This window comes from Python bivittatus, unplaced genomic scaffold (genome assembly GCF_059951505.1).
Source record: "Python bivittatus isolate LINGU-HERP-01145 unplaced genomic scaffold, Pbiv_v1 ctg000470_np1212, whole genome shotgun sequence".
In the NCBI taxonomy this organism is placed as follows: Eukaryota; Metazoa; Chordata; class Lepidosauria; order Squamata; family Pythonidae; genus Python; species Python bivittatus.
This window is the reverse complement of record NW_028277065.1, coordinates 3,235,580-3,260,773: the sequence shown is the minus strand read 5'-3', so window position 1 is coordinate 3,260,773 and position 25,194 is coordinate 3,235,580. Positions and strand designations below refer to the sequence as shown.

The following is a 25,194-nucleotide window of genomic DNA, read 5'->3' as shown; positions in this document are numbered from 1 at the left end:
AGAAGTAAAGCGGACAACAGTCAATTATTTCCAGGCAATTTTTTCCCCTTCCACAACACGAGGAGGTTTATAAGAGTAATCAGGCTGAGAAGAGGAATACCGGCCTGTGTGATAACTTTGTTCTTCAATTCCATTCTATACATCTCCACTACCCAATTCCCTCTCCCATCCACTCACCCACCCTTTTTTTTTTCTGGCCAACCTTATAAGAATATGTATAGACCGCATGTTAGGGTCATCAAAATAAATGAGGAGCGTTTTACTTAAACTCTAAGTCTACACAGAATCGAGTATAATCCTTTATATATTACGTAGTAAAAGTACTAAGAATGAGGAAGTCCATCTGTTTGTAAAGAAAAGAAAATGGCTTGCACCATGTTTTTCTTTGAGTTGTTATTTAGACGCTCAGAGCTAAAACTGCCTTCGATGCAGTATTTACAATAGAATATAGAAGAGTAGACACCATTTCCATTATGCAGGGAACTTACCAAAAGTATTTCAAAATTAAAAGTCCCCTTCTAAGATTGAATATACTGCAATGTGTTTTGTAACATCTAAACTTTCTCTTTTTTTCAAGGATGTAGTAGGAGATCTGTTCGGTTCCTACTGTTTGCTTTCTTTCAATTATGGAAGAAATAGAACGAAGATAACAGATGAATATCACAGGATTTATCATTTTGGGGTTTGGAAAATCTGAACAATGGCAATCTACCCTCTTCTTTGTTTTTCTAATACTTTATATTGTAGCCATGGCTGGAAATGTTCTCATTGTAATTTTAGTTGCAGTTGATCAACACCTTCATACGCCCATGTACTTCTTCCTGGGAAATTTGTCATGCCTAGAGACTTGCTACATCTCAAATATTGTACCCAAGATGATGGTGGGCTTATTGACTGATGAAAACACCATTTCCTTCAGTGGCTGCTTTGTTCAATTTTTCTTCTTTAGCTACCTCATAGGAACTGAATGTTATCTTCTGTCTGTAATGTCATATGATCGATATTTAGCAATATGCAAACCCTTGCATTATGCAACAAGTATGAATACTCGAATTTGTATCCAGCTGGCAGCTTCTTCATGGATAAATGGCCTTATAGCCACTTTCACCTACTTGAGTTTAATATTACAGCTTACATTCTGTGGACCAAATGAAATTGATCATTATTTTTGTGATTCTGTTCCCCTTATAAAACTTTCCTGTAGTGACACCAACCTGGTAGAACTTATAAGTTTTATCTTTACCTTTGCATTTACTTTACCACCATTTCTCCTCACCTTGACTTCCTATATATACATCATATCTACTATCTTGAGAATTCCCTCCACTATTGGGAGGAAAAAGGCCTTTTCTACTTGCTCATCTCATCTGATAGTAGTTTCTATGTTTTATGGAGCCATCATGGTTGTTTATATGTTACCAAAATCTAAAGCACTTAGTGATGTCAACAAAATTTTGTCTCTCTTATATACAGTCTTGACCCCTGTTGCAAATCCTCTCATTTACAGCCTGAGAAATAAGGAGGTGAAGGATGTCATAAGGAAGATATCAAGGAAGCTTATATCCTCCAGAGTTTACAAAGGACAGTTAGGATGATTCTAAAATGAGAGTATCGATAAGAAACTTACTTTAAATACTTTAAACTATAAAACTATAGGAACTTGTAATTTTTGCCTGCTGAATACTGGGAGAATTTTTTTCACATCATCCTTCAAAAATGGTTAAGCAGCTACTTCGTGCCTTGATGGTGTCGTACCTGGATTACTGTATTAGTTTGTTGGCGAAACTCCTGGCTGTTCTACATCTACAGTGTCAGCTCCAGAATAGATTGATTCATGTGATCTTAAATCTTTCCCAATCCACTCTTACTTCTTTTTCCAATCACTATGATGGTTGGGTATTTGGTATAGCTCTTAATTTTGCTTGATGGTGCTGACCTTCTGATCCCTATCTACAGGAACACCCAATTCTTGGACAATTTGTAACAACATTTATTCCTACGGACTAAGTTCAATCATTCAGTCACGGTTGGTTCATTTTTCCTCATGACCACCTCACATTTTAGGATTTTTCCCCATCTGACATCTACTCTGTGGAATCTACTCCCCCTTGAATTATGTTCATCTCTTACTGGCCAGAAATATTCTTAAAATATTTATTTTTCAGGGCTTTTATTAATCTATCAAAGTCGTTTGTCCTTATGCACTCTTGGTTCATATTATGGCTGTGCTAATATTAGGAAATGCTTTCTATTGATTATTACATTCAGATATCTTTCACTGATTGTTAGATTGTTTTATTCTTCATATTTGTTGATACTTTATGTTTTTCAAGAAAATATCTATATAAGCATACAGTAAATAACGTTGTTACTAGTACTACCTCTACTATGATCATAGGCATTCTGTAGAAATTGTGATGATGTGAAAATGATAATGCATGAGTTAAGACATAACAATGAAAAACTGAGGTTTTCACACTTGCAACTTTGTGTCACATGTAAGTATGTATGTCACATAGTCTCATCAGAGTTTCCTCCATTCACCTCCTGTGCACAGCCACGAATCAGTTTTTTAGAAATGAGTAGAAATTAGGTTGCTTCATGAAGCAGCTTCACCAGGAGTGTTTCACTTATACTTTTTTAAAGTCAAGCAATACCTTCAAAGCTTTACATAGACATGGTTTTACCTTTTGTCAAGCAGACCATCAAGCTTCTTTTGAGACATATGTCTTCTAGAGTCTGCAGTATTTTATCCTGAAAACTATGTTATTTGTACATCAGGTATAGCTGAGAAGAAACCTGATCAAAAGAGGGCTACTTTGGAATAGCAAGGAGATACTGTGTTCATGTTTACAAGAGGTCCAAGGTACTTCTTCCAACTGTATTGACTTACTTGCTAATTAACTTTTAAATCCCACCTGTCTCCAAATATCCCAAGCAACTTTCATCTAAGTAATAGAATTTTTTAAGTATTAGATTTATATTCTGCCTTTTGTAGAGGAACCTAAGGCAACATACACAATTCTCCTTATTCTTCCTCACAACAATGACTCTGTGAGGCAAGTTGGGCCGAGAGAAAGTGACTGAATCAAAGGTACCCAGTGAGTTTCCATGGATGATGGTGGAGTAGAAGTTAAAGCTCCTCACTTGTATCCACCACCTTTACCACTACACCACACTGGCTCTCAGCAGCAAAAATAGCATGAATTGAGGAATTGCCAAAGTAAGCAAAGAAAGTAATTGCTGTTCTCCACTAAGACCAGTAATGACAACTGTTCTATAGTACCAGGCCTTCAAATTGTGCTAACAGGAGATGTGTCAATGCAACTATACTGGCAATTACGTTCTTCCACTGATAAGAAGAATAAGTACATCTACGCAATCTGGAAAAAAAATGGTCATCTGCAATAGAATCATAGTGCTGGTAGCAGGTGACCATCCAATCTCTGTTAGAAGTCCTGTGGAAAAGGTGAATTCACCATGTCTTTGGCGGGCTGGTCCTATAGTTGACGTCTCAAACAGACAAGTCATGATGGCCATCCTGACTTTCCTACCTCATAGCTTTCAGCCATTAGTTCTAGAACCTATGCTCAGGGGTGATAGAGAATATATCAAGTCCCTTTTCTTTGAAGAAGTTTGAAGACACCACTATATTTTCCCTAACAAGATTGGTTTTGTTTTGTTCTATATGATTCCCAGAGAGCAATAAATAAAAGACTACACATACTGCATAGAGCTCTTGTATGGAAAGCAGGACATAAAACTAAAATAATAAATAAACCTTGCAAATAATAATTACGTGTATGTCAGTAACATAGAATTATACAATGGGTCACAAAACTAGTTAGTCTGATTACATGAAATGCATTAACCCTAATTAATGTGCTTTAGAGCATTCAGCTTCACCAGAAAAAAGCAGGTGAGTTTAATAATAGACCTGCAAAGAATGAATTTCTGGAAAGAGTAATAAGACTGACTGTGGCAAAAGAAAGCAAAAATAGTACCAATAGTAATAGGCACCTTGGTTGCAATCCCAAAACAACTGGAGTGCCACTTGAACACCATCAGCATTGACGAAATTACCATCAGTCAATTGCAAAAGGCAGCTTTACTTTGAACAGCTTACAACCTGCGGTGATACTTTTAACACCGTCAAACAACCTCTGCCTATCCCAGGTCCTTGGGAAGGACTCGATAGGTGGATAAAAATGCCCAATCCAGTCTAAACATCTGGCTGACTGTGCGACCAACCATAATAATAATAAGCCACAAAAATTCTGAAGGACGCACTGAACAAAAAACATCATTATGATCTTAATGGTAACATCATTAGAACATACAACTAAAAACACACAACCAAAAACAAAAATAACAATAGGGGAAGTACACAAGCAGGAATATTCCATGAGTCAAGGGGAATTATAATTTCACCCTGCCCTTTGGCCTGTTGCAAAGGCCAACTTTTAAAGCTTTTCCAAAAGGCAGCTGGTCTGGGGTCAAACAGACCTTGGGGTGAATGTTATTCCAGAGGAGAAGAGCTGTGAAAGACAAGACAACTCCAGGATCCTAAGATATCATTATTTATCTCTGCATATAAAAGTGTATTGGGAGTTAAATTAAATGAAGTACACCATTAAATATACATCTTGGATATTCCCTCTAAATTGAGGTTATATTCTAAAATAATCTAGAGCTGGGTCTTAGAGGATCCATTTTTTCCCCCTTTATTTTCATGGGTCCTGCCCTATGCAACTTCCTTACTCATTTGATGAGATATGGAGATCCCTAAAGGTGATGTGACCCAATGGGTGAATCCTTTCACAACAATGGAACCAACTGAATATCCTGGATCTCCAGTTTCACACACAAGTAGACAGGAGTACTGAACATCTCTTTCATGTGATCTTTTTCATCCTAGACAACAGCTTGTCTTTTTCTGTTAATCTTCCTATTAAGATTGAAGACTCCGGAGACTGCCTGGTGTTTTCCCTTGATCATGCAAGCTTTATTACCCTGCAAGCAATTAGAAGGATAGGAGAGTATCTGGAGATATTCTCTATAAGCTGATGCTTGGAACAGTAGTATCCTAAAGTAATGGACAGTTAAAATATTTTAGGGGCTCATGAAAAACTCAACCTTCATTCGTAAGTCTGATTGTGACAGAATTTAAATGCAATTGATTAATTAATGTTACCTTATGGTGTTTTAAAATAAAATCAAAGGTTTTAAATAAAAATAAATAGATGGAGGTGAGACAGACACAGAGATAGGTCTTTCTGTGCTTATGTCTGTCATCTATTCATCCATCCATCCCATTCTAGCTTTTGTCTCCCTCAAACAATAAGGATTTAGAGACAAAGATGTATTGTATTGAATGGTCTAAATGGAAAGATAGCTATTATTTCGTCCTGTTTCGCAATTGTTATAAACTATTGTTCCAATTTTGTATGTTTAATAGTTTATTTTTAATTAAAGGTTTGCATGTAATTAAGAAATATATTTCTATGCTGATGTGAGATATAGACTGTTTAAGGCAATTGAAAATAACAAAAAAGACATCCTGTGTGCAGGCTGACTTGCAAAAATTGTTTCTGCATATAACTGCCTCCTGTCCACCAGTGCATTTTATTGTAACAGTGCTTCTATGGGTGCCAAAGAATGATCAAAAATTTTTAACTCTCAGAAGTGTTGGGTCTTGATGCCAAATAATAAAATATATCCCTTTAACCAGAAAGTAGTTAAGGCCAAAGTCAAATTATCTGCTCATAGGCATCTTGCTTTGCCTAGGGCATTCATTTAGTTTAATTTCATCTTCCTCTATGTGGATTTACATACATACAGACATACAGACATACAGACAAACAAACATATCCCTTTAACTATATTGCACATTATTTCAGGAACTGTTCCCATACCTATCATGTTCAGAAACCACACGAAGATAACAGAATTTATCCTGTTGGGGTTTCAAGAATTCTCTGAACTACGGGTGCTTCTTTTCCTGACTCTTTTAATGACTTACATGGTGACCATAACGGGAAATCTGCTCATTCTTCTGCTGATTGTCTTGGATCCACATCTTAAAAGCCCCATGTACTTTTTCCTGGGGAACCTCTCCTTCCTGGAGGCTTGCTACAGTTCCAATATATTTCCAAGGATGATTTCAGCTCTCCTGACTGGGGACAGGACAATTTCCTTCATTGGCTGTTTCACACAACTCTATTTCGTTGGTTCATTGGTATCTGCAGAATGCTGTTTACTCTGCGTGATGTCTTATGACAGATATTTAGCAATCTGTAAACCATTGCATTATGTAGCCATCATGAAAAGCTGGACATCTATCCAGCTGGCAGCTATATCTTGGATCAATGGATTTGTGGCTTTGACCGTACTCCTTGTGTTGATGTTGCAGTTAAACTTCTGTAGCTCCACTGAGATTGATCATTACATCTGTGAATACTTTCCTATTCTGAGACTCTCCTGCAGTGATACTAGCGTGGTGCAAATGTTGAGCTTCATAGTGGCCTCCATATTCACGTTCCCTCCTTTTCTTCTGACGCTTGTATCTTACATTTATATAATTGTTGCCATCTTAAAAATTCCCTCTACTACTGGGAGGCAAAAGGCTTTTTCTACCTGCTCATCTCACTTGATTGTAGTTTCTGTTTTCTATGGAGCTCTAATTATTGTGTATATGACCCCAAAGGCTGAGATTAGGGGAGACATGCAAAAATTTCTCTCTCTCTTGTACACAGTTTTGCCTCCTCTGGTCAACCCCTTTATATACAGTTTGAGAAACAAGGAGGTCAAGGATGCCCTGAGAAATAATATCTGCAGGAATTTTCATTTTCTTTCAAAGGAAATCAGAAGAAAATTGTTTTCATAATCAGAGAAGAAGATGGAGAAGTTGGCAGGGAAGAAGAGGAATGGTGAGATTCCTTTAGTCAATACCACATTTCTTTCTTTCCAAAGTCTCTTTCCAGATAAAAATCTGCAACTGTTATAATGTTATAATGTATTATATTGTATATTATGACTAATTTTATTCACTGTCACCTGAAAAAAATTCTTCCAATGAATTTGAGAGTTGATGCTCAGGATATGCTACTCATTACAATAAATATATTAGATGAAATTTTCCATGATTTTAATGAAAGCATGGAAAGATTATTAATAAGCATCTATAATGCATGTTTTTACAAATGCCAAGCAGTATTAGGGACAAATGAGATTATGAAGCATTAGGAAAATAATAGGTTAATTCTGTTCTTAATTTTGTTTTAGAAGACTTTTTTGCCATTAATTGTATTATTTTGAATTATAGGCCAACTATTGTAAAGTAAATATGGACAATGGAAAGAAATATTGTGTGATCATAGTTAAGTTGTATAAAATTGGAGGGATTATTTTATTCAGGTTATCCAATAGATTGAAGGTCTCAACCATTTCTTTATTTGAAATATTTACATATTTTCTATATTCAAAAAAAATTTCATCAATGTTCCTCTTTAGCGCTTAGAAACTTATTTGGAATACTTTAACACATAGGAACAAGTTTTTCAGAAACAGAGAAAAACAGAGGGACAGAGGACAGACAGATGGCTGTACAGATAAAAGCATTGGCTAGAAACCAGAAGACTGTCAGTGCTTGTTCTCAGACCGGAATCTGGATGGAGAACTCTGGGGCAGTCACTTTCACTTAGCCCTAGACTATGAAATTAAGCAAAACAAAACGAACCTCCAATCTATATACTAACCAGTACTGGGTCAGTGTAGTAGATTATTCAGCTTAGCTTTCAACATACAGTGGATTCTTGTTTATGTTATTGTTAAATCCATTGACTTAATTAACAACAATGTAAACTATTGCATGAAAATACTGTGTATCCAGTGCCAATTCTCTAGTTACACATAAAATGCATGTGCCCTTATGCTTCTCTGCCCCCAGTCTTTCATTTCTTCATTTTATTTCTTTACTTGTTTAGGTATGACCATAATCATCATCATTAGTTCTCAAGTTTGAAGATTATGAGAATCCACAGATCTACACCTGTACATCCTAATTTAAATCTAGATTCCCATATATGTATACACTTATTTTGCTATATCTATTTCCCACCTTTTCACCAGGAGGTCAAGGCAGCTTACTCATGATCACCCTTTATTTTATTCCCATAACGAAAGCTTTGTGAGCTTCCCTATCTGAGTGTAGCCTGCATTATAACAGGTTTGGTATCAAAATTAGAACACTCATCCAGATACTATAGAAGGGGTATATTTATATTCAAACACAATCTATTCCAACATCATGATTAACCCAAGAAGCTAATATTATCATAATAAAAACCCCAAAACCAAGCCTAAAATAATGACATAGTCAAAATAAATAAATAAGGACTACATAATAATACATTAAATCCTAAAGGCACAGACAAAATATGTTTTAGCTGTCTCCAAAAGGCTTGCAATGTGGGTGCCATTCCAACCTAAAAGTATGAGCTATTCTACAAGGCCGGGGGCAACCATCAATAAGCCTGTCCTTCACTCCCCAACTTGCTAATTGTTTCCTTCAGATTCAATTGGGAGAACATTGTGCATAAGTAACAAGGACCTGATCTCTGAAGAACTTAAATAACACTTACAACTGTACATAGAAATACACTGGCAATACCAATAGCGAAGGGATTACATTGCTAAATTTCTCTTATGGACAAATTCAGCAACAACTACAATTTCTAGATTGCCTTCAAAGCATTGCTGTGGCCAAAACCTGGCTCACCTAAAGCAACCAAATCACTTTGAAGATACAACATAATTTTATTTACATGCATACAGTATAACCTGGGTCCCAACAAAGCTGAATAGTTATAAGTTATAAATGTATTTTCAGCTTACATAAGCCACCAAGATGATTGGTTGATTGTACTGTGGTAAAAAATCAATCAATGAATCTGTACAAAGATGGTTTAGAGTAGATGTCAACCGGAACCTTTTCAGACAGATGGTCATCTATGAAACATGCTGTCATGGGTCCTGTACCAAGCAGGGAGTTGGAGTAGACTAGATTTAAGGAACTTTCCAAGTGTATGATACTATGAAAGAATAGCATTGCAAGCAGAAACACAACCAGGAATACTAAAAATATAACATGAACTTCTCTGCTTGATGGGTTTTTTTTTTTTTTTACTATTAAAATAATCAATATGATGATTCATAGTAGATTTCAGTGCATGGGAAAAGGAAGAATAACTAGCATTTGTGAGAGTGGATAGAAGGGCTTTCCTTCCTAATGCAGTACAATAAAGATCAAAATCTTGCCACTTTCTAGACACATTGAAAAGGAATGCTGTAAGGAAGGAGCAAAATTGTGGCCCTCCTGATTCAGATTGAAACTATCTCCCACTAAATCCCATTAAGTTAAGGTTCTTATATGATAAGATTTCACTTCTATTTTAAAAAAATATATAGAGAGCAAGCTTGCCTACTTAGAGGCACAGCAGTATACCTGTTCATCTGTGTGTGGAAATCTCTCTCTCTCCCTTCCTTCCTTCCTTCCTTCCTTCCTTCCTTCCTTCCTTCCTTCCTTCCTTCCTTCCTTCCTTTCTTCCTTCCTTCCTTCCTTCCTTCCTTCCTTCCTTCCTTCCTTCCTTCCTTCCTTCTCAACAAAGTTCAGATAAAAATTTAAAAAAATTATTAGAATATCCAATGACTTCAAAAGCCAATAAACAGAAATATCTAGGGAAGCATTCTTCTATAATTCTGAACACAAGCAATGGGAATCAGATTAATGCTTTCCCTCTAGAGTAATTCATGACTTAAAAAAAAAAAAAAAAAGATAGACAGCAAATTACAACTTGTAATGATTTCCCCAAGCCAATAATTACAAAAAAGTTGTATCTTCATAAAGTGAGGAGGCAAAATGTGAAACTGCCACATTCATTCTGAATCATGAAGATGTCTTTCCTATCAGGTCACACAGGTAATTATTTTCCTATCTCACAACACTTTCTGAAAATGTGTAATATAAACAAAGAGATTATCAACAAAAATGGTTTCATGTTGAAAAAAATATTGTGGTGCTGGAAATAAAGAATTTCTATCTTAAATTCAGCTATTTTGTGCTCGAGTAAAATTAAAAGTAGCAATATTCTGCAGGGCAAGAAGTAAAGCGGACAACAGTCAATTATTTCCAGTCAATTTTTCCCCTTCCACAACACGAGGAGATTTATAAGAGTGACCATGCTGAGTAGAGGAATACTGGCCTGTGTGATAACTTTGTTCTTCAATTCCATTCTATACATCTCCACTACCCGATTGCCTGTCCACCCACCCACCCACCCACCCTTTTTTTTTTTTCTGGCCAACCTTATAAGAATATGTATAGACTGCACATTAGGGCCATCAAAATAAATGAGGAGAGTTTTACCTAAACTCTAAGTCTACGCAGAATCGAGTATAATCCTTTAAATATTACGTGGTAAAAGTACTAAGAATGAGGAAGTCCATCTATGTGTAAAGAAAAGAAAGGAAAATGGCTTGCACCATGTTTTTTTTTTTGAGTTGTTATTTAGACGCTCAGAGCTAAAACTGCCTTCTGGATGCAGTATTTACAATAGAATATAGAAGAGTAGACACCATTTCCATTATGCAGGGAACTTACCAAAAGTATTTCAAAATTAAAAGTCCCCTTCTAAGATGGAATATACTGCAATGTGTTTTGTAACATCTAAACTTTCTCTTTTTTTCAAGGATGTAGTAGGAGACCTGTTCGGTTCCTACTGTTTGCTTTCTTTCAATTATGGAAGAAATAGAACGAAGATAACAGATGAATATCACAGGATTTATCATTTTGAGGTTTGGAAAATCTGAACAATGGCAATCTACCCTCTTCTTTGTTTTTCTAATACTTTATATTGTAGCCATGGCTGGAAATGTTCTCATAGTAATTTTAGTTGCAGTTGATCAACATCTTCATACGCCCATGTACTTCTTCCTGGGAAATTTGTCATGCCTAGAGACTTGCTACATCTCAAATATTGTACCCAAGATGATGGTGGGCTTATTGACTGATGAAAACACCATTTCCTTCAGTGGCTGCTTTGTGCAATTTTTCTTCTTTAGCTACCTCATAGGAACTGAATGTTATCTCCTGTCTGTAATGTCGTATGATTGATATTTAGCAATATGCAAACCCTTGCATTATACAACAAGTATGAATGCACAAATCTGTATCCAGCTGGCAGCTTCCTCATGAATAAGTGGCCTTATAGCTTCTTCATTTGTCTTGATTTTAATGTTACAGTTAACATTCTGTGGACCAAATGAAATTGATCATTATTTTTGCGATTCTGTTCCACTTATAAAACTTTCTTGTAGTGACACAAACCTGGTTGAACTTATTAGTTTTATCCTTGCCTTTGCATTTACTTTACCACCTTTTCTCCTCACCTTGACTTCCTATATATACATCATATCTACTATCTTGAGAATTCGTTCCACCTTTGGGAGGAAAACGGCCTTTTCCACTTGTTCATCTCATCTGATAGTGGTTTGTATGTTTTATGGAGCCATCATGGTTGTTTATATGTTACCAAAACCTAAAGGATTTAGTGATATCAATCATATTTTGTCTCTCTTATATACAGTCTTGACCCCTGTTGCAAATCCTCTCATTTACAGCCTGAGAAATAAGGAGGTGAAGGACGTCATAAGGAAGATATCAAGGAAGCTTATATCCTCCAGAGTTTACAAAAGGACAGTTAGAATGATTCCAAACTGAGAGTATTGATAAGTAACTTACTTTAAATACTTAAAGCTGTAAAACTATAAGAACTTGTAATTTTTGCCTGCTGAATACTGGGAGATTTTTTTTCACATCATCCTTCAAAAATGGTTAAGCAGCTGCTTCATGCCTTGATGGTGTCGTACCTAGATTACTGTTGGTGAACCTCCCGACTGTTCTCCATCTACAGAGTCAGCTCCAGAATAGGTTGATTCATGTGATCTTAAATCTTTCCCAGTCCACTCTTACTTCTTTTTTGAATCACTATGATGGTTGGGTATTTGGCATAGCTCTTAATTTTGCTTGATGGTGCTGACCTTCTGAGCCCTGTCTACAGGAACACCCAATTCTTGGACAATTTGTAACAACATTTATTCCTACGGACTAAGTTCAATCATTCAGTCACGGTTGGTTCATTTTTCCTCATGACCACCTCACATTTTAGGATTTTTCCCCATCTGACATCTACTCTGTGGAATCTACTCCCCCTTGAATTATGTTCATCTCTTACTGGCCAGAAATATTCTTAAAATATTTATTTTTCAGGGCTTTTATTAATCTATCAAAGTCGTTTGTCCTTATGCACTCTTGGTTCATATTATGGCTGTGCTAATATTAGGAAATGCTTTCTATTGATTATTACATTCAGATATCTTTCACTGATTGTTAGATTGTTTTATTCTTCATATTTGTTGATACTTTATGTTTTTCAAGAAAATATCTATATAAGCATACAGTAAATAACGTTGTTACTAGTACTACCTCTACTATGATCATAGGCATTCTGTAGAAATTGTGATGATGTGAAAATGATAATGCATGAGTTAAGACATAACAATGAAAAACTGAGGTTTTCACACTTGCAACTTTGTGTCACATGTAAGTATGTATGTCACATAGTCTCATCAGAGTTTCCTCCATTCACCTCCTGTACACAGCCACGAATCAGTTTTTTAGAAATGAGTAGAAATTAGGTTGCTTCATGAAGCAGCTTCACCAGGAGTGTTTCACTTATACTTTTTTAAAGTCAAGCAATACCTTCAAAGCTTTACATAGACATGGTTTTACCTTTTGTCAAGCAGACCATCAAGCTTCTTTTGAGACATATGTCTTCTAGAGTCTGCAGTATTTTATCCTGAAAACTATGTTATTTGTACATCAGGTATAGCTGAGAAGAAACCTGATCAAAAGAGGGCTACTTTGGAATAGCAAGGAGATACTGTGTTCATGTTTACAAGAGGTCCAAGGTACTTCTTCCAACTGTATTGACTTACTTGCTAATTAACTTTTAAATCCCACCCGTCTCCAAATATCCCAAGCAACTTTCATCTAAGTAATAGAATTTTTTAAGTATTAGATTTATATTCTGCCTTTTGTAGAGGAACCTAAGGCAACATACACAATTCTCCTTATTCTTCCTCACAACAATAACTCTGTGAGGCAAGTTGGGCCGAGAGAAAGTGACTGAATCAAAGGTACCCAGTGAGTTTCCATGGATGATGGTGGAGTAGAAGTTAAAGCTCCTCACTTGTATCCACCACCTTTACCACTGCACCACACTGGCTCTCAGCAGCAAAAATAGCATGAATTGAGGAATTGCCAAAGTAAGCAAAGAAAGTAATTGCTGTTCTCCACTAAGACCAGTAATGACAACTGTTCTATAATACAAGGCCTTCAAATTGTGCTAACAGGAGATGTGTCAATGCAACTATACTGGCAATTACGTTCTTCCACTGATAAGAAGAATAAGTACATCGACACAATCTGGGGGAAAAAAATGGTCATCTGCAATAGAATCATAGTGCTGGTAGCAGATGACCATCCAATCTCTGTTAGAAGTCCTTTAGAAAAGGTGAATTCACCGTATCTCTGGTGGGGTTGTCCTATGGTTGACATCTCAAACAGACAAGTCATGATGGCCATCCTCAAAGCTTTCAGCCATTGGTTCTAGAACCTACCCCCAGGGGTTATAGAGAATATATAACTTCCCTTTTCTTTGAAGCAGTTTGAAAACTCCACTATATTTTCCCTAACAAGATTGGTTTTGTTTTGTTCTATATGATTCCCAGAGAGCAATAAATACACATACTGCATAGAGCTCTTGTATGGAAAGCAGGACATAAAACTAAAATAATAAATAAACCTTCCAAATAATAAATATGTGTTTGTCAGAAACATAGAATTATACAGTGGGTCACAAAACGTCTTAGTCTGATTACCTGAAATGTATTAACCCTAATTAATGTGTTTTACACCATTCAGCTTCACCAGAAAAAAGCAGATGAGTTTAATAATAAATCTGCAAAGAATGAATTTCTGGAAAGAGTAATAAGACTGACTGTGGCAAAAGAAAGCAAAAATAGTACCAATAGTAATAGGCACCTTGGTTGCAATCCCAAAACAACTGGAGTGCCACTTGAACACCATCAGCATTGACGAAATTACCATCAGTCAATTGCAAAAGGCAGCTTTACTTTGAACAGCTTACAACCTGCGGTGATACTTTTAACACCGTCAAACAACCTCTGCCTATCCCAGGTCCTTGGGAAGGACTCGATAGGTGGATAAAAATGCCCAATCCAGTCTAAACATCTGGCTGACTGTGCGACCAACCATAATAATAATAAGCCACAAAAATTCTGAAGGACGCACTGAACAAAAAACATCATTATGATCTTAATGGTAACATCATTAGAACATACAACTAAAAACACACAACCAAAAACAAAATTAACAATAGGGGAAGTACACAAGCAGGAATATTCCATGAGTCAAGGGGAATTATAATTTCACCCTGCCCTTTGGCCTGTTGCAAAGGCCAACTTTTAAAGCTTTTCCAAAAGGCAGCTGGTCTGGGGTCAAACAGACCTTGGGGTGAATGTTATTCCAGAGGAGAAGAGCTGTGAAAGACAAGACAACTCCAGGATCCTAAGATATCATTATTTATCTCTGCATATAAAAGTGTATTGGGAGTTAAATTAAATTAAATACACCATTTAATATACATCTTGGATATTCCCTCTAAATTGAGGTTATATTCTAAAATAATCTAGAGCTAGGTCTTAGAGGATCCATTTTTTCCCCCTCTATTTTCATGGGTCCTGCCCTGTGCAACTTCCTTACTCATTTGATGAGATATGGAGATCCCTAAAGGTGATGTGACCCAATGGGTGAATCCTTTCACAACAATGGAACCAACTGAATATCCCTCCTTCTGGATCTCCAGTTTCACACACAACTAGACAGGAGTACTGAACATCTCTTTCATGTGATCTTTTTTCATCCTAGACAGCTTGTTTTTTTTTTGTTAACCTTCCTATTAAGATTGAAGACTCTGGAGACTGCCTTGTGTTTTCCCTTGATCATGCAAGCTTTATTACCTTGCAAGTAATTAGGAGGATAGGAGAGTATCTGGAGATATTCTCTATAAGCTGATGCTTGGAACAGTAGTATCCTAAAGTAATGGACAGTTAAAATATTTTAGGGGCTCATGAAAAACTCAACCTTCATTCGTAAGTCTGATTGTGACAGAATTTAAATGCAATTGATTAATTAATGTTATCTTATGGTGTTTTAAAATAAAATCGAAGGATTTAAATAAAAATAAATAGATGGAGGTGAGACAGACACAGAGATAGGTCTTTCTGTGCTTATGTCTGTCATCTATTCATCCATCCATCCCATTCTAGCTTTTGTCTCCCTCAAACAAATAAGGATTTAGAGACAAAGACGTATTGTATTGAATGGTCTAAATGGAAAGATAGCTATTATTTCGTCCTGTTTCGCAATTGTTATAAACTATTGTTCCAATTTTGTATGTTTAATAGTTTATTTTTAATTAAAGGTTTGCATGTATTTAAGAGATATATTTCTATGCTGATGTGAGATATAGACTGTTTAAGGCAATTGAAAATAACAAAAAAGACATCCTGTGTGCAGGCTGACTTGCAAAAATTGTTTCTGCATATAACTGCCTCCTGTCCACCAGTGCATTTTATTGTAACAGTGCTTCTATGGGTGCCAAAGAATGATCAAAAATTTTTAACTCTCAGAAGTGTTGGGTCTTGATGCCAAATAATAAAATATATCCCTTTAACCAGAAAGTAGTTAAGGCCAAAGTCAAATTATCTGCTCATAGGCATCTTGCTTTGCCTAGGGCATTCATTTAGTTTAATTTCATCTTCCTCTATGTGGATTTACATACATACAGACATACAGACATACAGACAAACAAACATATCCCTTTAACTATATTGCACATTATTTCAGGAACTGTTCCCATACCTATCATGTTCAGAAACCACATGAAGATAACAGAATTTATCCTGTTGGGGTTTCAAGAATTCTCTGAACTACGGGTGCTTCTTTTCCTGACTCTTTTAATGACTTACATGGTGACCATAACGGGAAATCTGCTCATTCTTCTGCTGATTGTCTTGGATCCACATCTTAAAAGCCCCATGTACTTTTTCCTGGGGAACCTCTCCTTCCTGGAGGCTTTCTACAGTTCCAGTATATTTCCAAGGATGATTTCAGCTCTCCTGACTGGGGACAGGACAATTTCTTTCCTTGGCTGTTTCACACAACTCTATTTCGTTGGTTCATTGGTATCTGCAGAATGCTGTTTACTCTGTGTGATGTCTTATGACAGATATTTAGCAATCTGTAAACCACTGCATTATGCAGCCATCATGAAAAGCTGGACATCTATCCAGCTGGCAGCTATATCTTGGATCAATGGATTTGTGGCTTTGACTGTACTCCTTCTGTTGATGTTGCAGTTAGACTTCTGTTGCTCCAATGAGATTGATCATTACTTCTGTGAATACTTTCCTATTCTGAGACTCTCCTGCAGTGATACTAGCATGGTTCAAATGTTGAGCTTCATAATGGCCTCCATATTCACGTTCCCTCCTTTTCTTCTGACGCTTGTATCTTACATTTATATTATTGTTGCCATCTTAAAAATTCCCTCTACTACTGGGAGGCAAAAGACTTTTTCTACCTATTCATCTCACTTGATTGTAGTTTCTGTTTTCTATGGAGCTCTAATTATTGTGTATATGACCCCAAAGGCTGAGATTAGGAGAGACATGAAAAAATTTTCCTCTCTCTTGTACACCGTTTTGCCTCCTCTGGTCAACCCCTTTATATACAGTCTGAGAAATAAGCAGGTCAAGGATGCACTGAGAAATAATATCTGCAGGAATTTTCTTTTACTTCCAAAGGAAACCAGACGAAAGTGGTTAATGTAGAAGAAGGAGGAAGAACAGGCAGGAGGACTTAGAGGAGGATGAGGGAGAGGTTAGTCACTGAGTTCATAATATACAGAAAGGCTTTTCCAAATAAAAAATCTGAGTTACATTATTAAAGTATATTGTATTGTAAATTATTGAAATGCATTGCATTACAAATTAGGACTAATTTCACTAATGCCTGACAAAATTACTTCTGGTGACACTGAGGTTTGATGTGGAAAATCATGACAGTTGTTCCCACAAATATCAGACAAGAAGATCTCCATGTTGTTGTTTAGAGTAGGAGATTATTAGTCAACAGAAATAGGAGTGTTTTTACAAATGCAAATACTGTTTGGGACAAATAAGATTACGTAGCATTAAGAAATGTACCTAAAAGTCTCTTTTAATTTTGTTTTGAAAAACTTTTTCCTTTTCTTTTTTTCTTATGCAGCTCACTGTGTTATTCTGAATTATAGAATAGAATAGAATAGAATAGAATAGAATAGAATAGAATAGAATAGAATAGAATAGAATAGAATAGAATAGAATAGAATAGAAATCTTTATTGTCATTGTACAACTTGTACAACGAAATTAATGCCACCCCAGTGCAGCTTTAAAAATATAAAAACCATAAAACACATAACACACATAAAACACATATAGCACAACCTTCACATTCCATATTGCACAACCCCTGATGCTGCATTAATACTGCATTATACAATAGAATTCAGTATAGTTGCAGCTGTAAGATAGAAGCTATTCTTCAGCCTATTGGTCCTTGTTTTCATTATCCGGTACCGTTTGCCAGATGGTAATAGTTCAAAAAAAGAATGTCCGTGGTGGGATAGATCCTTAAGAATATTTTGAGCCTTCTTAAGGCAGCGGGAACTATAAAGTTCTTCCAAAGAGGGGAGAGGGCAACCAATGATCCTCTGGGCAGTGTTGGTAACCCTCTGGAGCGCTTTCCTATCTGCCATTGTGCAGTTAGCAAACCATACACAGGTGCAGTAGGTTAAAATGCTCTCAATGGTACAGCGGTAGAAGGTTGCCAGCAGTTTTTCGAGGTTGATAGCGTAAGATTGGAAGGATATGTTTTCAAATTATGTAATAGACTGAAGCTCTCAACCATTATTATATTTGAAATATTTTTATATTTGAATCATTTAAACGTTATGTATATTCAAACAAGCATTTTACCACTGCTTCTCTACACCACTGACCAACGTGTTTGAAGCACTGCTTAGAAAGAGAAAAAATGGCAGAGAAAGAGACCAAAGAACTGGTTTAGTCTAGTGGTTGAAAACACTGGATTAGAAGCCAGAGGTCTGACAGTTCTAGATCTTAGACACAGAATCTGAGTGGGTCACTCTAGGCCGGTCACTCTCACTCAGCCCTAGACTATTAAAGAAAAAAAATCTACTAACTAACACTGGACCAGTGTGGTAGAATATTGGGCATAACTTTCAAACCACATTCTTGTTTATCTTGCTGTTAAATCTATTGACTTAATTATTGATAACCAGTGTAAAATATTGCATGAATGTATACCCAGTGCTACTTCTTGAGTTCCATATATAATGCATATCCTGCTATGCTTTTTCCCTTATTCTAAATATGAATTCCTATTTATGTATTCAATTGTTTGTTAGCAATATTTCCCAATTATTAGTTGGCAAATAATTACATGGGATCACCCTTCACTTCATTCCTGTAATAAAAGCTCAATGAGTTTTTCTATTTGAATGTGAATTTCAACTTGGATCATAGTAAATGTTTGGAGTTAAAGCTCCCAAAGATCAAGCAATTGATCTTTAAAAATGCAATTTCATATTTATCCCATACTTGTAAAATAGAAATTAATTATTTAATTATTATAATTAAATTAATAACTTGGAGTTCATTAACAGGAACATAGTCTGCCTTTGTTGGATCCCATTGGACTACTGTTTCCATGGCTCAGAAAGGACAGTGATAAATTGGAGAAAATTCAGAGGAGGGTTACCAACATGGTGAAGATTCAGAAAACCATGTCCTACAAAGAATAATTAAAGAATTTAGTATGTTTAGCCTACAGAAAAATTGACTTCAGAAAAGTGTCTGAAGGTTTATCACACAGAAGAGGAGTAGATTGATACTGTAATGTCCCAAGAGGCAGGAGCAGAACCACTGAGTTAAAACTGTGGAATAATCTTGAGGCTGGTACCATCCTCAAGTATATTCAGGAAGGTGTTCAAGATAGAGCTATTCTGGAAACCCTTTAAAAAATTCTTTGAGGACATCTTTTTGTTTTACTTTTGTTCTTATTTCACTGTTACAAAGCTTAGCTTTATGTTTTTAGGTGTACCTTGAAAGTTTTAAATCTGTTTTCTACTATGTAAGCCACTGAGAGTTGGACTGTAATGGGGTCCCAAATAAATAGATGAATAATTTAAAAAATATATACAAGGATGGCTAGACATTATAATAGTTTAGGACAGAGAGCAGCAGGGACTTCCTGGCAGGACAAGATATCATTCAGTAGAAGAGGCTGCCACATGGAGTGGTAAGTTTGCATACCTGGCTTTTATTTGCCTGCCTGCCTGCCTTCCTTTTAAGCAGAAATAAAATGAAAAATGGAATCCAATGTTTGTTTCTAAAGTGTACAAAAATGCATTTTAAAAGGGTCCAATTATTTGAAAGGCCAATTAAGAGATGTATCTAGGGAAGCATTCTCCTATGATTCTGAACAGAAGCAATGGCATCTGGTTAACACTTTGTCTCTGGGGTATTTACTGTCTTAAAAAAAAAGATATTGTACAGCAAGTTATAATTTCCTGAGCTCATAATCACCAGTAAGATGAATGTTCATAAAGTGAGGATGTGAATAGTGAAACTGTGCCACATTCATTCTGGATCATGAAGATGTCCTTGCTCTCATATCACACAGGTAATCATCTTCCTATCTCATGACTCTTTCTTGAAAAGTTTAATGTAAACAATGAATTTATCAACAAAAACTCATTTTCAATTCAAATGGCATTGAAAATAATAATGCCATGTCTTCAATCCAGCTGTTTAGTGACCTAGTAAATTAAAATGAAGCAGTATTCTGCATTATAACAAGTCAGAAATACCCTCAAATTGCTCACCAGTTCTGTCTGGGAAACTACAACCCCATGCAGAACTGAAGATGAAAAACCCTGGCACCAGAAGATCCATGGACCCATAGTCACTCAGTCTTGTCAGGGTTGGGTTTCAGGCTGTTCCTTCCCATCCAGAACCTGCCAGACTCCAGGCACTGGGACAAGACCTTGGTAGTATCACTTGATCAACCAAGGGTCAAGATACATAACTGAGTATCATCAGCATGCTGATGATACCTGACTTATACAGGTTATACACAGTTTTCACCACTGTTGCAAATCTAATAAAATAAATAAACTCAATAAATAAATAAACTTGTTTCTAGGCAAATTTATATGGTTCTCCAAATTATTATGACAATTGCAGGAGTGATAATAGAGAGAAGTGGAATCCTGACCTATTCACAACTTTGTTTCCCAATTCCATTCTGTTCATGTCCACTACAGTGTTGCCTATTACGCTTCCTCTCTCTCTAACCTTCCAATGTGGCATGTGGGACCATTACAATGAATGAGTAAATCTTCATTTCAGCTCCATACAGAGTGCTGAAATAATGTTCTAAATATTAACATTTAATAAGTAAAAGTACTAAGAATAAGGAAGTTCATCTATTTGTACAAATGGGATTCTATCAATATTGCACATTTTGATAGCTATTTATTCACTCAGAGCTAGAAGAACGGCTTTCCAAATGCAATATATTAAATATAATATAGAAGAGTAGATAGCATACCCATTTGTCAAACTCATTGTGATTATCTCTAAACTACCAGTCCCCTTATGAAAAGAAGGAATTGGTGCTTAGTTATAATATATAAAAAACTTTTCTGTTTTTTTGTTTTTCTCTCTCTCCATGAACACCCCAAAAATGCATGAGAAGATCTGTCCTTTCCCTGGTATATGCATCCTTCAATTATGGAAGAAATAGAATGAAGATAACAGATGAATATCACAGGATTTATCATTTTGGGGTTTGGAAACTTTGGACAATGGCAATATATTCTCTTCTTTGTTTTCCTAGTGCTTTATATTGTAGCCATGGCTGGAAATGTTCTCATTGTAATTTTAGTTGCAGTTGATCAACACCTTCATACGCCCATGTACTTCTTCCTGGGAAATTTGTCATGCCTAGAGACTTGCTACATCTCAAATATTGTACCCAAGATGATGGTGGGCTTATTGACTGATGAAAACACCATTTCCTTCAGTGGCTGCTTTGTACAATTTTTCTTCCTTAGCTATCTTATAGGAACAGAATGCTATCTCCTGTCTGTAATGTCATATGATCGATATTTAGCAATATGCAAACCATTGCATTATGCAACAAGTATGAATGCACAAATCTGTATCCAGCTAGCAGCTTCTTCGTGGATGAATGGCCTTATAGGCACTTTTATCCTCTTGAGTTTAATGTTACAGTTAACATTCTGTGGATCAAATGAAATTGATCATTATTTTTGTGATTCTGTTCCCCTTATAAAACTTTCCTGTAGTGACACCAACCTGGTAGAACTTACGAGTTTTATCCTTGCCTTTGCATTTACTCTACCACCTTTTCTCCTCACCTTGACATCTTACATATACATCATATCTACTATCTTGAGAATTCCTTCCACTGTCGGGAGGAAAAAGGCCTTTTCCACTTGCTCATCCCATCTGATAGTGGTTTCTATGTTTTATGGAGCCATCATGGTTGTTTACATGTTACCCAAATCTAAAGCACTTAGTGATATCAACAAAATTTTGTCTCTCTTATATACAGTCTTGCCCCCTGTTGCAAATCCTCTCATTTACAGCCTGAGAAATAAGGAGGTGAAGGATGTCATAAGGAAGATATCAAGGAAGCTTATATCCTCCAGAGTTTACAAAGGACAGTTAGGATGATTCTAAAATGAGAGTATCGATAAGAAACTTACTTTAAATACTTTAATCTATAAAACTATAGGAACTTGTAATTTTTGCCTGCTGAATACTGGGAGAATTTTTTTCACATCATCCTTCAAAAATGGTTAAGCAGCTGCTTCATGCCTTGATAGTGTCCTACCTGGATTACTATTATTAGTTTGTTGTTTCTGGCTGTTCTCCATCTACAGTGTCAGCTCCAGAATAGGTTGATTCATGTGATGTTAGATCTTTCCCAATGCACTCGTACTACTTTTTCCAATCACTATGATGGTAGGGTATTTGGGATAGCTCTTAATTTTGCTTGATGGTGCTGTCCTTCTGAGCCCTGTCTATAGGAACACCCAATTCTTGGACAATTTGTAACAACTCATATTCCTAAGGAATCGGTTCAATCTTCAGTCTGTTCTCCAGAGTTTACAAAGGACAGCTGCAATGATTTACAAAATGGTACAATTGGGAAGCTATGAAGAATCACATTATTGTACTTTTTTTTTATCTGCGCTCAGTCGTTACCGACTCTGCAGTGACTGCTTGGACGAGTCCTTGCAGTTTTCAAGGCAATTGTTTCAGAAGTGGTTTGCCAGAGCCTCCTTCCTAGGGCAGAGCCCAGCTGGTGAGCGCAGGAGGCAGGGTTTCCGTTGCTTCGCGCCCTTTTCGGGCGCGCACGATTTTTTCGCGCTTACCGGCAACTGCTCCCGACTCCTTTTTGCAAGGCGCCGCCAGCATTTTTCCTCCCACCGGAGTGAGAGTACCCATTTATCTACTCACGTGAGTTTTCGAACTGTTGGGTTTACAGGAACTGGAGAGGAAACAGGAGCTCACCCTGCTAACGCGAAGGCTGGACTCGAACCGCTGAAGCGTCGACCATTTCTGGCCAGCAACTTTCACCGTCATTATGCCGCTGCGCCACCGCGTCCCCGTTATTGTACCATTTATCATGTTTTAAATCAAAACATCAGCATTGTGTGCTGACTAGATGGAGTACATTAATTGATATGTATTTATTATACTGTGTGTACATATGCACAGACACTTTTTATTATTTGTTTGTTTGTTTTCAATTATATCCCACCTTTCTTTCAGCGACCCAGGACAACTTATTATGTCCCCTCCTTCCATTTACCCCAGTGACAAAGTCTTATGATGTAGTTAAGGCTGAGAGAAAAAGTGAGTGGCCCAAAAATCATCTAGTGGATTTCTGTGACTCTGTAAATTTGTGTCTGGATCTTCCCAATCCTAATCTAATATCTTAACCACTATTACTGATTAAGATAACACTGGAACTTGTAAGAAACATCCTTTTGTTATTTGGATGAATTAGTTCTTTGTGATAGGATAGAATAATAGAATGTTAGTTTGGATTTCATTTAAAAATCCTTCTGGTCTGATCTAGTGTAATCTATCCATTCAGTGAATATCTACTTTTCTTTGGAATGCTAAACTGTTATAAACAAATTCATAATTACAGCTATCCCCTGTTAAATTAGAAATACTGTAACTAATACTTATTATATAGTATTATTTGCATCTTATTTTAGCAGAAAAGAAGGTACATCCAGGGATGCCATTTGTAAGGACATGTAAAAAATGGATAGGACCATGTGAAAATATTGAAATTTAATATTTTTAATTAAAATATTTAAAAAAAATTCAAAATGAAGAAACAAACCGATTTCAGACAGACATTAAAATGAACTGTTAAGCGATATTTTCAAATGTGTTAGTGCCTTGTAATATTTTGCCTTACTGATGTATTAATATCCATTTTCTATAAATAAAGGTAACTTTGCTTTGCTTTTATGCATTTATTGAAATCTGTGTACTAAAATTCAAGTTATCTGTAGACCAAATACTCAAGACAGGCAACAGTTTCTGAGAAGCATGAAAGAAAAGATGTCAACTTGAATTAATGTGGGGAAGATCTTCTCTATTTGCATTTATAGATTGCCATTGCAAAGAGCAGGCAACAACAAGAACAAGAACAACAATGCCCCCTTGATTTTAAAATGATAGTATTAAATTCAGCCTAATGCTTCCTCTCTGCTTCCAAACATAGCAAATTGGAAATGCAACGTAATTTGGCAGGACGGTTCTGTTATTACAAGTATAAAAGGAAATGGTCTCCTGGCTTTCATTGGTATTTCAAATTTTGTTTGAATGGTAAGGGATGTGTCCAGGCTGAAGAGAGGCAGTCATTCCAGTCCTGTCAGCCCTGCAAGGTAGTCCAGACCAGAAGCACCAACCACGAGTACTAACAGTGCCTTTATTGTAAGGTTACAGCAACAGAATCTTGCAAGTCTGAAAGTAGATCTCTCCCCCCTCACCTTTACAGCCCAAGAAACTAGGAAGGTCCCTTCTGAGACATTTGCCATGCCCCCATCGCTTCTGTGGGCTCAGCTGCCGCTTGTCTGACCAGTGCATTGAATGTGCCACTACCTCCCACTCCTCCTGTGGGACATTCTCACAGACCATTACAAGTCCCTTCATAATAATGAAATGATGCTTAATGCATTAAGCACAAGAGAGAATTCCACTTGCCCCTATGTACTTTTCCACATTGTTATTTTTCTAGTGTCTTTGATCTAGCATGGGATTTCATAGAGGGGCACTTCAAATTCCTGAGGATTTTCAAAAGCCACTTTGCAACGGTGGTGCTGCCACCACAGTCCTCCAGGGTGGTACCCACAGCACTCCCACAGACACTAGAGGAAAAGGAGACAATCTTACCTATTATGCTGTTCAATGTGGATTATCTGGTGCTTGCCACAGAAGCAAAATTCCAACAATGACAAAACATTATTGTGGTCACTTGTGGAAAATTACATCTATTTCAATAATTTCACTGACACTTATAAGTGATAAAAGATGAATAAAAGCTAGGATTGCTAATACAATATTATAAATTAAAACACTAAAATATCTCTAGAAACATTCTTAATATTAATACTAAAATTATAGACTAAAAGGGACCCTCTATAGTCCATAAAAAAGATTTTAAAACAAATAAAGATTAGACAACAGTAAAATAATTCTCAGTAAGTTTACTCATGCCCAGTACCCTTAATTATCTGTTTTGAATTTTAATTGCTGCCAGGCAAAATCTAGGTATATTGTATGTAATAAAGGGTTCCTTATCTGA

General features: G+C 36.3%; 4 protein-coding genes and 1 pseudogene across 4 annotated transcripts; all 5 read left to right on the top strand.

Annotated features, from left to right (window-relative positions):
- The first annotated feature begins 626 nt into the window (after positions 1-626).
- On the top strand, positions 627-1,595 carry LOC148215632 (olfactory receptor 10A7-like). Its single transcript, XM_088143113.1, has one exon. It carries the CDS (start codon positions 654-656, stop codon positions 1,593-1,595), a length of 942 nt encoding a protein of 313 aa, XP_087999239.1. The 5' UTR covers positions 627-653.
- A 4,325-nt stretch (positions 1,596-5,920) lies between these two features.
- On the top strand, positions 5,921-6,886 carry LOC148215631 (olfactory receptor 2AP1-like). Its single transcript, XM_088143112.1, has one exon. It carries the CDS (start codon positions 5,921-5,923, stop codon positions 6,884-6,886), a length of 966 nt encoding a protein of 321 aa, XP_087999238.1.
- A 3,912-nt stretch (positions 6,887-10,798) lies between these two features.
- On the top strand, positions 10,799-11,779 carry LOC148215630 (olfactory receptor OR9H1-like; annotated as a pseudogene).
- Positions 11,780-16,071: 4,292 nt separating this feature from the next.
- Positions 16,072-17,037, top strand: LOC112543005 (olfactory receptor 2AP1-like). The gene has a single exon (XM_025177062.2). It carries the CDS (start codon positions 16,072-16,074, stop codon positions 17,035-17,037), a length of 966 nt encoding a protein of 321 aa, XP_025032830.2.
- Positions 17,038-21,065: 4,028 nt separating this feature from the next.
- LOC148215629 (olfactory receptor 2AP1-like) lies at positions 21,066-22,034 on the top strand. Its single transcript, XM_088143110.1, has one exon. It carries the CDS (start codon positions 21,093-21,095, stop codon positions 22,032-22,034), a length of 942 nt encoding a protein of 313 aa, XP_087999236.1. The 5' UTR covers positions 21,066-21,092.
- Positions 22,035-25,194: the final 3,160 nt, after the last annotated feature.

Coding starts and splice junctions, on each gene's coding strand:
- LOC148215632 (XM_088143113.1), top strand. CDS start 654: ATGAATATCACAGGATTTATCATTTTGGGGTTTGGAAAATCTGAACAA.
- LOC148215631 (XM_088143112.1), top strand. CDS start 5,921: ATGTTCAGAAACCACACGAAGATAACAGAATTTATCCTGTTGGGGTTT.
- LOC112543005 (XM_025177062.2), top strand. CDS start 16,072: ATGTTCAGAAACCACATGAAGATAACAGAATTTATCCTGTTGGGGTTT.
- LOC148215629 (XM_088143110.1), top strand. CDS start 21,093: ATGAATATCACAGGATTTATCATTTTGGGGTTTGGAAACTTTGGACAA.